Genomic DNA, 12,274 nt, shown 5'->3' on the forward strand with positions numbered 1-12,274 from the left:
ATATCCCTCAACAATTTTTCCATTAAAACTACATTTAAACATTAAAGAACTTAGTTAATTAAATATAATTTAAAAAAAATTATTTATTTCTAAATTAGTGAATAAACTGTTTAATAAATGAAAAGAAATTTAACTTAACTTACAATTTGACAAAAAAGCTAAATTTGCAACCTAAATATATGTATTTCCTAACCAAATAATTAAATTTTTAACCCAAAATAGACGAATTTTCAAGAAAATACCTTTCAAAGCAAATTTTGAACTGCATTTTTTACAAGAACAAACCATAAAATTTTCAACACAAAATGATAATTTTTTAACCAAACAGATGAATTCCGATCCAAAACTAAACGTGGATTTTTGAAGATTGCGAAAAAAAATGTAAAAGCTTCTTAAGAATTTTGTAAAGTTTTAGAGGATAGGCAAAATTCCTTCGGACCCATGAGGGAATTTAAAATTATTTTTATTTAAAAAAATGAATTTAAACCGAAAATTAAAAAATATTTGAAATATTTTTCTAATCTGTAAAAATAGAATATAAAAGATTTTATAATCAAATTTTGCAATTTTTCAAGGTTAAGAAATTCAAGTAATTTGAATTGATATTTAAAAAGTTTGAAAAATATTTTAAAATAACTTACTACTTGTAAAGATCTACAAATTCTTGTTCAGAATGCATAATTTGCAAAACTTGAAGAAAATAAGCAGTTTGATAATTTTGAAAATTTTCAAGAAAATTTTTCTTTATATTCATGGAAAAATGATAAATAAATCAGGTTTAGTTTGAAAAGAATCTGTACGTTTTAAAGATATTTTATATAATTTTTGTAAATTTAAAATATTTTTATCAAAACTGAATTATTTTAGGAGGTATTACGAAGTTTTAGATCTTTTACAAATATTTGAGAAAATAGAAAAATATTACAAATGATTACCTTAAATTTCAAAAAAGAATGTATAAAATGTTTAACAAAATTTTTTTAGATTTTCAATATTAAAAATTTAAGAAAAAACTAAAATTAAAATTAAATTTTTCAAAAATTAACTTTCTGTGAATATTTAAAAAGTTTTGGACCCATTTCATAAGTTTTTCAAAATAAAAAAAAAAGAATCCAAAAGATTTAAAGACCATTTTTTAATCATGCAGAATTTAAAAAAAGAAGGAATTTTTTTATGACTTTAATAGGTATTATGAATATTTGCAAATTTTAAAAAGATGAAAAAATAATTGGAAATTTAAACTTGGTTTTAAAACGTAATTCGAAATGTAGATTTATGAAAATTGGCAAAGGACATTAAATGATTTCTATATATTTTCAAAGGTTTCAGGAGAATGAAAAACGTGTCTTGAGATAAAGGAGAAAATTCAATTAATTATTCATTTTGAAAAACAAGTTCAAAGAGAAAATTTAAAAAGATTTCAAAACATTTTCAATGATGTTCTAAACTGTTGGAATAGAATGTAGAAGATTTTATTTCAAAATTTTTCAATTTTACTAGATAACAACAATTTATAAAAAATACCATTGATTTAAAGAGATATTTAGATGATTAGGAACGATTCAAAAATAACTTAAAACTCATAAAAATTATATTTTTTGTTTTTAATGTATATTTTAAAAGGTTTTAAAAAAAAGCATTCATTTTCTATATGAGAAAAAAATTAATTTTAAGTGAATATTTATAAATATTTCGAAAGACTTACAATATTTTCATAAAAAAATCTGGAGATTTTGAGGCATCATTTTTGGTATAAAAGAATTCTGTAGTTCCCTAAATAATTATTCATTTCCGGTAGAAAATTAATTTCTTTTGTTGATAATTAATTTCTTCGATTGAAAAGATTGGGAATTAACATCCTTAATTAAAAATTAAATTACATTTTTTGTGGCAAATTTACATTTTCTAGTTCAAAATTAATCTATTTTGTTCAAATCTGTCTTTTTTTCTAAAAAATTACATTTTTGCTTGTGAATTCAAATATCAGTTTAAAAATTCTATGAAAAATCAAAGCCTTTTATTGAAAATGCATGTATTTACTTTTTTTTGTTCAAAATTATTTTTTTTCTATTAAAAATTAATTTCTTTTAACTAATGATTTAAACATTATATTTTTCACGATATTCTTTGAAAGCCATTTAATCTTATTGTTTGAAAATTCTTCTGTTTTGTTGAAAATTTAACTATTTCGTTAAAACTTTATTTTATTTTCTTAAAAACTTATTCTTCTAACTTAAAATTAAATTATTCCAATTGTAGTTTAAAGTTTATATTTTCTAGTAGAAAATTCAACTTTTTTGTTGGAAATTCATATTTTTGGTTTAATTAAACAGATTTTTTATCTAAAATTAAAATACTTTTTGGTAAAAAATATCAACTATTACCCTTTTTATAGAGAATTAAATTTTTAATCGAAAATTAATTACTTTTGGTTAAAATTTAACTATTTTGTTGAAAATTCTCTTTTTCTTGGTTCAAAATGAATTGTTTTGACTGAAAATGTTCTCATACAATTTTACACTATAACTTTTAAATTTTGGTCAATTCTATTATTTACAAAAATGTGACAATCTTTATCAGTGTCCTTCAACTAAATTTTTCAAAATTCCTTTTTTCGACTTTTTTTAATTAACCAGTCGGCATTACAGAAAAACGAGGGCAATGCTTTTCAGCATTTCGTGACATACCTGTTTTTAGAGAAAAACAAATTAATTAAGAAACAAATTTATTTGCCTTTTTAAATTTTCTGACTAAAAATTTGCATCCAAAAAATAACTGCAAATACAAAAAAAAAATTATGCCTTGTCGATCTCTATAAGCCCATTTTTTCAAAATTTTATTTTTTTCAACTTTAAAATTTGGATACCAAAAGATGTTTGGACAATAATAAAATTTTTCATTTTTTTTAGTTCTCGAATCCTTATTGCAACCGGATTCTTATTTGACCATGCTAGTTAAATTTAAAAAAAAATTAGGTCAGAAAAATACACTGTCTTTTGAATCTTGGAAACCATAAAAGAAAGAGAAATTAGGAAACATTGCAGTTGAAAGTTCTCCTGTTTTATATACGAGTCTTGGTTGAAAAAGCAAATTGGAAGGATGCGAAATTGCGCGGGGGATTACAAACCCTACTTGGCCCTTCTATTTTCTTACAAGACTCCTACATTAAAGAAATCAACTTCTAAAATTAGAAAACTTTATAATTTGACTTGTTAATTTTGTATGTCCTTCTCAAAAGAAAAGAGTAACGAGACTCGGCAATGCACTCTAATAAAACATTTTAATCCTTCCTGATTTTAAATTATTTAATTTAGTTAAAACTATAGATAAATTAAATTTTTAGAGCTTTAAAATACCTTTAAAATTATCCCTACTGGAGCCTTTTGTTACAAATAGTTTATTACCTATTAATTTGTTAATTAAGGGTATCATTTTTTCGCTAGACCCAAATTTTTAATAAAATTGCATTGTTATAAAAAATTCTCAGATCTAATTTTTTCTTGTTATATCCTTAAAGTGAAAGACACAAGGTATTAAAGAACATACTTTCGGGAATTCGAAATTTTTAATTGTTATTTAAGATAAACTGCTTCTTAGATTTGAAAAAATTGTCTACAATTTTTAAAATCAATTTTTTATCAACAACAAGTTGTTGTCATACCTAGAGTCGTCAGGAAAATCTGAAAAAAAATCTTCTTAAACTATTTGTGATCCAGAATGACGATTATTTTTTTCCAACCTTCTAGGTTTCAAACATTGGTTGCGAAAAAATATTGTCAAAATTAAAGAAATTATATTCAGAATAAATCAAAATTCAAATTCTTCTTAAACGCCTAACAATTTTTCCTCTTTTGCAAACGGAAGTATAAAATAACCCTATTTTTAACGTCTAAAAGTTCATATAATTGTTACAAAACAATTTATTTAAACAAATACTCCATTGTATCAGTTTGTTGTATACAAAAATTTTTTGTAGTAAAATCGTTGATGTAGTTTATTGTTCGAATAATATTAAGTATCAGAAAATTTTTATAAATTAAATATTTATGTATAAATCATAAAATTTAAAACAATGTAAAATAGAAATATTGCAGAATTGTAACTAATTCGAACACATTTTTTATTTTGTTTCAAAAAATTTTCTAATTTTGTAATTTTTAACCTAATAGTTAAATTTGCTACCAAAATAGTTAAAATTTAAACAAACAAAAAAAGCAAATATTTTTAACAAAACGGTTAAATTTTGAATAAAATGAATGTGGGTTTTCTGTTAAATTTAATTTGAAATCCTTTAAATCTCTATCATTTCCAGTTACAGTATTGAATTTTGAATATAATAGATCAATTTTTAATCAAACAGTTGAATTTTCAAATCTAAAAGATTATTTTTTAACGAAAAATTAAACATTTATATAATCAGTAAAAAAATTAGTTTTCAAAAAAGAAGCAAGAAAAAATGTTGAACAAAGCTGTGAAATCATCAGTCAAATTCGATTAATTATAATCAATCATAAGCATTTTCAACTAAAACTTTAAATTTCGATCAAACAAGATAAATTTATTTAAAAAGAAATGTTGACCGAAAAAAATTTAACTAAAGAGATAATTTTTTACCCAAAAATCGAATAATTAAATTTTCAATCATAAATTCAATTAATTTTCACAAAAAAAATAAATATTCAAAAAAATAAATATTCAAAAAAATATTAAAATCCTTATCCAAAACCGATTACTTATAATGAAGCAGATGCATTTTTAAATAAAAATGATGACATTGCGATAAAACTAGATAAATTTTCAAATAAAAGAAATCTCAACTCAGAAAAATGAATTTTATATCAAAACTGGAATGGTTACATTTTTAGTTGAAAATAATGATTTTCGACTAAAAAATAACGCATTTCGCTTAAAATAGTTAAATTTGTATCCGGAAATAAATTTAAAATGAAATCTAAAAAAAATTTAACTCATGAACGGTTTAATCAAATAAAAAATAAATTTTTTAAACCAAATACTTGCATTATAATTCAAAACAGAATTAGTTTTAAACAAATAGTTGCATACTTAACAAAATAATAAGTAAAATTTCGACTTTATGATATTTGACTAAAAAATTTGAATTTTCGATCAAAAATATATATTTTTGTACCAAAAGATTAAATTTTTACTAAAAAAATTATTTTTAATAGAAAAACATGAGTTCTCAACTAGATAGTTGAATTTTTAACTAAAAAATACAATATTTCAACCAAATAGTTGAATTTTGAACTAATAAAGATAAATTTTTAACCTAAAGTAGAATAGTTAATCTATTGGTGACAAAAATTAATTTTGAAGAAAAATGATGAATTTTCAACTAAGATTATAAATTGTTATCTTGGATAGTTGAATTTTAAACAAAAAAGATTAATTTTGAACTAAAGTGATCAATGTTTAACTGCAATAGTTGAATTTTCAATCAAAGACCTGTACTTTCAACAAAAAATTTTAAAATGTTCGATCAGAAGCGGTTGAAACAAATAAAAAATTAAATTTTTTTACCGAAATAATTGATTACTCATATAAAACAGAAATGTTTGAAAACAAATAGTTGACTTTTTAAGAAAAAAATACAAATTTTTTCCAAAAGCGTTGGATTTCCAAGATAAAAATACGAACTTTTGACCAATAGTAGAATTTTTAATAAATCAGTTGAATTTTTAAATAAAAGGTCAAACGTTTAAATAAAATTGTTCAATTATCATCAAAACAATTAAATTTGCAAATAAACACTTGGATTTATAACCAAAAAGAGAACATTTTTTTCCCAAGTAGATTAATTTTTATTAAAAGAGTTGAATTTGCAATCAAATAGCATTATTCAGTTTAGAAAGAGAAAAAATGAAGAAAATTGTTAACTTTTCAATAGAAAAAGGAATTGTCAATTTTGAACAGAATTTCGGACAAAATGCTTAATTTGTTGATCAATTTTATGACTTTTTAAAACAATTTTATTAAACAAATGCATTATTAGGGCATCTGTCGATGGAAAAATTATTTTTTTTATGTCAGTCTTTTTAATCAAGAAATTCATGATACTTTCAGCGTAAATTAATAATTATTTGATGAATTTTTTATTTTGTTTTTTCTAATGTCATTTTTGAAATTGGAAACCGTATGATAATTTCAGAAAAAGTCATATTTTTCTTATTAATTTTATAAATTTTTTAACCAAATAATTAAACAAATGCGTTATTCTGACATTCATCAGCAAAAAATTCGTTTTTTTCAAAGCAAGTCTTCAGTTGAAAACTTTTTAAACAATTTTATCAAGCAAATGCATTATTGGGGCTTCAGTCGATAGAAAATTTGGCTTTTTATTTACGGGGTCAGTCTTTTTAATTGGCAAATTCATGATAATTTCAGAAAAACTCATAATTGGTTTATAAATTTTATGTTTTTTTTTGTTTATCGAAAATTTAATAAACAAATGCATTATCCTTAAGATGAAATCCAATTAAAAGAATGAAAGTAATGAGAAACTTAAACTGACAGGACAGAGTTTAATAAAAAACTTTTCCGTCGAAAAATGCCCAAATAATGCATGCGCATAATAATAATGCATTTTCTTTGTTGAATTCGTTTAAACAAATCACGAAATTTTTAAATAATTATGAATTTTGCTAAAATTATCATGAAGTTTTCAATTCAAAAGTCTGACATAAGAAACAAGAAATTTTCTGTCGACAGATGCTCTCAATATGTTTTTTTTATTAAAATTGTTTAAACAAATTATAAAATTGATCTAAAAATTATGAATCTTTTCTAAAATTATGAGGTTCTTAATTAAAAAAGTTGTCATCAAAAAAAAACAAAATTTTTTGCGAAAAATGCCTTATAAACGCATTTGTTTATTAAATTTATTTTAAAAAATTATAAAGTTCATTTACTTGTTATGAATGTTGCTGAAATTGTCATGAAATCCGGAACTGAAAGAGCTGCCATTGAAAAAAAACGATGGTTCTTCCCGACAAATTTCCGAATAATGCATTTGTTAATTGAATTTGTTTAAAAAAAGAATAAGTTCAATGAAAATGTATGAAGTTGTCTAAAATTAGTGTAAATTTCCTAATTAAAAAAATGAAATTGAAAAAATACTAATATTTCTGTCGAAAAATGCGTGATTAATTAATTAATTAAATTAGTTCATAATATTATCAATAATAATATGAAAGAAAAATTTATAATTAAATAGTTTGTATCCAATTTTCTTGCAATATAACTTGTAAAAACGTAAAATTATGAAAAATTGTAAAAAAAATTTCTCAACAAATGATTTCTTTATAAAACTTGCTGTGGTTTATTATATAATATTAAAATATCGTGAACTACTGTGACTTTATAAAACTTAGTCGATTTAAAAAATGTGCATGTTATTGACGTGCACCGGGAACGTCAAATAGGAAAAATGTCCACTTTTTTCGTCATATTTGTTTATTTATTAATAAATTAAAAACCTGATTGAAAAATCACACTCTCTTAGAAATCTTACCAGCTTTTTTCTCAATTTTTTTGTCCAAATCGGTCAATATTTGTGGGCTTTTCATTATTTTGATTGTTTAAAATTAGGAACTTTGTTATAATTTTTAAAAAGTCCGTGATTTTTTTTATTAATCTCACAAGGGTTTTAAACAAATTTAATGAACAAATGCATTATTCGTGCATTTGTCTACAGAAAAATTCGAGGTTTTCAATGCTATTTCTTTCAGTTAGAAACTTCATGGAAATTTAAACAACATGCATAATCAGTTGATAAATTTTATAATTTTTTAAGCAAATTTAATAAACAAATGCATGGATAAGGCATTTGTCGAAATAAAAATTCGTTTTTTTTTTAAGTCAGCTTTTTTAATCAAGAACTTCATGATAATTTCAGAAAAAAATGCATCAATCAATTTTATGTTTTTAAAAAATTGTGATAAAAAAATTCATAATTAATGCATCTGCCAACAAAAAATTTTTTTCTCGATGTCAGATACTTTAATCAAGATCTTCATAATAAATTCAGCTAGATTTATGATTAGCTAATAAATATTATGATTTTTTAAAACTAATTTAATAAACAAATGCAATATTCGGCACCTGTTGCGGTCAAAATTCGTTTTTTCGATATCAGTCTTTTTAATTGAGAAGCGCATGATAATTTCAGCAAAATTTATAATAAGTTAATGAATGTTATGAATTTTTTTACGAATTTAACAAACAAAAGAATTATTCGTGCATCTGTGGACAGAGAAATTGGTTTCTTTTTTAGGTCAGTCTTCTTATTTGAGAACCTAATGATAATTTCATTAACACTCATAATTATTTGATAATTTCTATGATGTTTTATAAAAATTTAATAAGCATATTCATTATTTGGAAATTTTTCGACGGAAAAGTTTTTAAAAAATCTCAGTCGTTTTAGTTTAAGTTTCGCAATACTTCCATTTTTAATAAGACTGCAGTTTTAGTGTCATGCATATACTTATAAAATTTGTTTGAAAAAATATAAACTTCATCAACTGTTTATGAATTTTTCTGGAATTATCATGGAATTTCCAATTACAACGACTGGCATCGAAAAATGTGCCAATAAGCCATTTGTTTATCAAAATTGTTTGAAAAAGTCATAAAATTTATCAATAATAATGATTCAATAATAATTCTAATAATGTTTTCCACAATTAGCATAAAGTTCCTAATAAAAAAAAGACATCGAAAAAAACGATGTTTTAGAACAAAAAAAAGCCTGATTAATGCATTTGTTTATAATATTTACAAAAATAATCTCAAGAAGAAATTTTGCATTATTATATTGCTTTTATACAAATTTCTAGCAATATAATTTCTATTTAATCGTAAAATTATGGAAAATAGTAAAAAACATTATTTTAACCAATAATTTGTTTATAAATTTTTTTTTAATTCTATAATATTAAAATATCTTTAAGTAATGTAACTGTACGAAACTTTATTTGTTTATTTATAACAAAGTTACAGGCCTAATTTAAAAATCCAAATCGACGGCTTTCTTAGAAATCTTACCAGCTTTTCTTTCAATTTTTTGTTGTCCAAATCGGTCAATATTTGTGGGCTTTTCATTATTTTGAACCAAAAAAGTAATTTTTTTCCCACTGAGCGCCGCTTAAATTTTTGTTATTAAAACAAACGCAATTATTTTCCACGCAAATTGAAAAATTTTAGGGGGTACGTAATAAAAAAAACGTCGAGTATTGAAGGACATCCTACTGGTAAGTTGCTATTTTGAAATCTCATTTTTCCCTTTCGACTGATGAGTTGATTGGATTTCTATGGCATCTTCGTACAATGAAAGTTCTCTTGGGAATTGCCTATAGTAATATACTGAAACCAAGAATCAAGTGGGATAGCCATTTGCCCTTACAAGAAAATTGAAGTTCGCCTTTTTCATCGAAGCCGTCAGTCTTCTCCTGGCAGTCAAAGGCAGTCAAAGGTTTTCTAACACTCGTTTTTTTCAGAACCTATCAGAAGAAATCACCAACACCCAGTGGCGGAGGAGGCAACAGATCCGGGTGGCGGGCGCGCAGGAGTGTTACGACGACTGGTGCTCCAGGGCACCCACATCACGTGATTGCGACTGCCGCCGCCACGGCTCAAGCCAGGATGCAGGCCGAGCAGGGGAGCATCGGCGAACTGAGGGGTTACCATAATCTTCGATCCAGAAGACACACTTTAGCGAACGTTCGGTAAGTCATTGTGATTTGATGGGTAGCATTTTATAAGACAAACCTGCTCAGTCAGGAGAAAAATCATACTGAACGAGGAGAAAACCCTGTCAAGCTAGGAGAAAGTCCTTTTCAGTGAGGAGAAATGCCTTTTCAGCAAGGAGAAATTCCTTTTGAGCGAATAGAAATTCGTTTAATGTCCAGATGATGCATTTCCACCACTACTTCTTTCTGCTCACTCACGGGAGCTCTGGTGGCGTGAAATTGGTAGTGGAAACCTAATATCTATTATTTTTAGTCGTTTCGATAAAACTTCTCCTCCCTGAAGTATAAATCCTTCTGAACAAGAAGAAAGTCTTGCAAGCGACGAGAAAGCCTGTCGAGCGAGGAGAAATACCTCTCCAGTGAGGAGAAATTTACTTAAAGTCCAGATGATACATTTCCCCCACCACTTCCCTCTGCTCACTCGCGAGAGCTCAAGTGGTGTTTACTCTCGTGACGTAGAATGGGAAGTGATGAGTGGAAGTGGAAATCCCAGGTCTGTGATTTGAGACGTTTCCATGAAACTTCTCCTCGCTGGACAGGCCTGGCAAGACCTAACCCGAATTTTCGCTATTTCACAGGAGAAACAAAAACATTCTCAATAAATTAATTTTCAATATTTTTTTAAACTGAACTTTGGAGATAAATTTACCGGTCAGACGGTATGAAGTCCTATACTTTTTTCTCGCTAAACGATACTGAGCACTGGACATTCTTTCAATAAATTTTGAATTTTCATTTTAAGAGAATGTATTCTTATATTAAATTACACTCATCTTTTTTTCTATGAACACAAAATTTTCAGCTAGTCTATTGAAAAAAAAGCTGACAAAAAAGTTAATTTGATCAAATGTATTTACTTTGACTACTTAAAGCCCTGATATATTTCCAATCAACTGTAGCTGCAACCTAAGAATAAAAATAAATGGTGAATGTATAATTTTGTTAAAATCAATTTTCTAAACAAATAGACTATGCTCGTAATTTTTACAGAAAACAATCTTTGCTATCTAATATGCAACAAATTATCTTCACAAACTTACTAACCTACGGAAAATAGTTAATACTTAACATTTACCCTCCTTATAAATAATTTCAGATAACAAATGAAAAATCATCCTTTTTTTAGTGAAATTTTTTTTTATCTTATTTGCGTTAAAATACTTTACTGAACTCACTAAAATGCAAATTATTATCAACAGTTGATATTTAGCTTCATTATAAATAATTTAAGTTAACAAATATAATATTTGCATCACTTTTGTCCGAAAAAATATTCTTTGCAATATAATAGTTATAGAAATAGCTTCTCGAACATAAGAAAATAAAAAAATGGTTAATTTTCAAAATATAGGTATGTTCTTAATAATTAAAGTTGACAAATATAAATTTTTTTTTTCTCGGAAAAAATTCTTTTCTGTTTTATATGTGTCAAAATTACTCATAAGAATTATCGATATAATATTAAGAATAATTTCTTGCTGCAGAAAAATATACAATCATTTTATATTTGTTTATTTAAATCTTTATACTGAAGATAGTTTTTTAAGCCTTACAATTTTTCTGCATTTAAATTAGGGTCATAAGTTACTTTGATACATATTAGACAGCAAAGAATTTTGTTCAGGAGACAATTTCTCAAATTGTATATTTGTTTACTCGAATTATTTATAGCAAATATAAATGTTTAAATTTAATAATATTGTATAGATTGATATTTCTGATAAGCTATTACGATATCTATAATATGAAAATTATTTTTTGTTGCTAAAAATAGTTTATTTGTTTATGAAATTTGTTTATACCGATAAATTTGTACAATAAACAAGTTATTTGCCTCTTTGCGTTTGCAGGTTGTAATTTAAGTTTATTTTTCAATATAATTAATTGTAAGGAGCATACAAATTTATTTTTCATAAAATTTCATTTTTTTGTACATTTTTTCAAGAAGAAATAAATAAAACAATTAAAAATAGAGCGTCGCACGGAAGTCGAGAATTTAATAATCAATAATTCCGAAAAATGCTTTATAATTAGCTGCAAATTACAGGATACATGAATGTTTAATAATGTAAATTAAATTTGTAAAAAATTCAAAAATTTGTAATAATTATTTAGTTTGATTGATTTTTTTATAGAAAGATATTTATATCCTCTGAAAAACTATCCATGTTTTTGAGTAATGATTTTTAAATGAATCAGGGAAAAATAATAACTTTTTTTAAAAAAAAAGCTGTTCATACATTTATTATTTTACAAGTTGTAGAACATATCAAAGAATATCTTTTGCAAATTTTACCTAAAAATTTCATAAATTTCTTGATTTACTACGAGTTGGAGTTAAAACACACAAAAAATGTGTTTTATTAAAACAATTTTTTTTTATTTTGAAATTGGCAAAATCTGTAACAAAGGGGGAGGGTCGGTAAGGCCGGTTTTTGGCCTAATTTATTTTTGGACCAAAAAATCTGAAAAAATCATGGTAGTATCTTATAAGTATCCCGAGT

The 12,274-nt window shown here is 24.5% G+C and overlaps 1 protein-coding gene across 1 annotated transcript in view; it reads left to right on the top strand.

Annotated features, from left to right (window-relative positions):
• LOC117176337 overlaps nucleotides 1–12,274 on the top strand; it is a 194,470-nt gene that overhangs the window by 54,073 nt on the left and 128,123 nt on the right. The window contains exon 3 of the mRNA XM_033366577.1: nucleotides 9,519–9,746. Within this exon, the coding sequence (XP_033222468.1) occupies nucleotides 9,519–9,746 (228 nt within the window). The remainder of the gene's footprint in view (nucleotides 1–9,518; nucleotides 9,747–12,274) is intronic.

This window comes from Belonocnema kinseyi, chromosome 7 (assembly GCF_010883055.1).
Source record: "Belonocnema kinseyi isolate 2016_QV_RU_SX_M_011 chromosome 7, B_treatae_v1, whole genome shotgun sequence".
In the NCBI taxonomy this organism is placed as follows: domain Eukaryota; kingdom Metazoa; phylum Arthropoda; class Insecta; order Hymenoptera; family Cynipidae; genus Belonocnema; species Belonocnema kinseyi.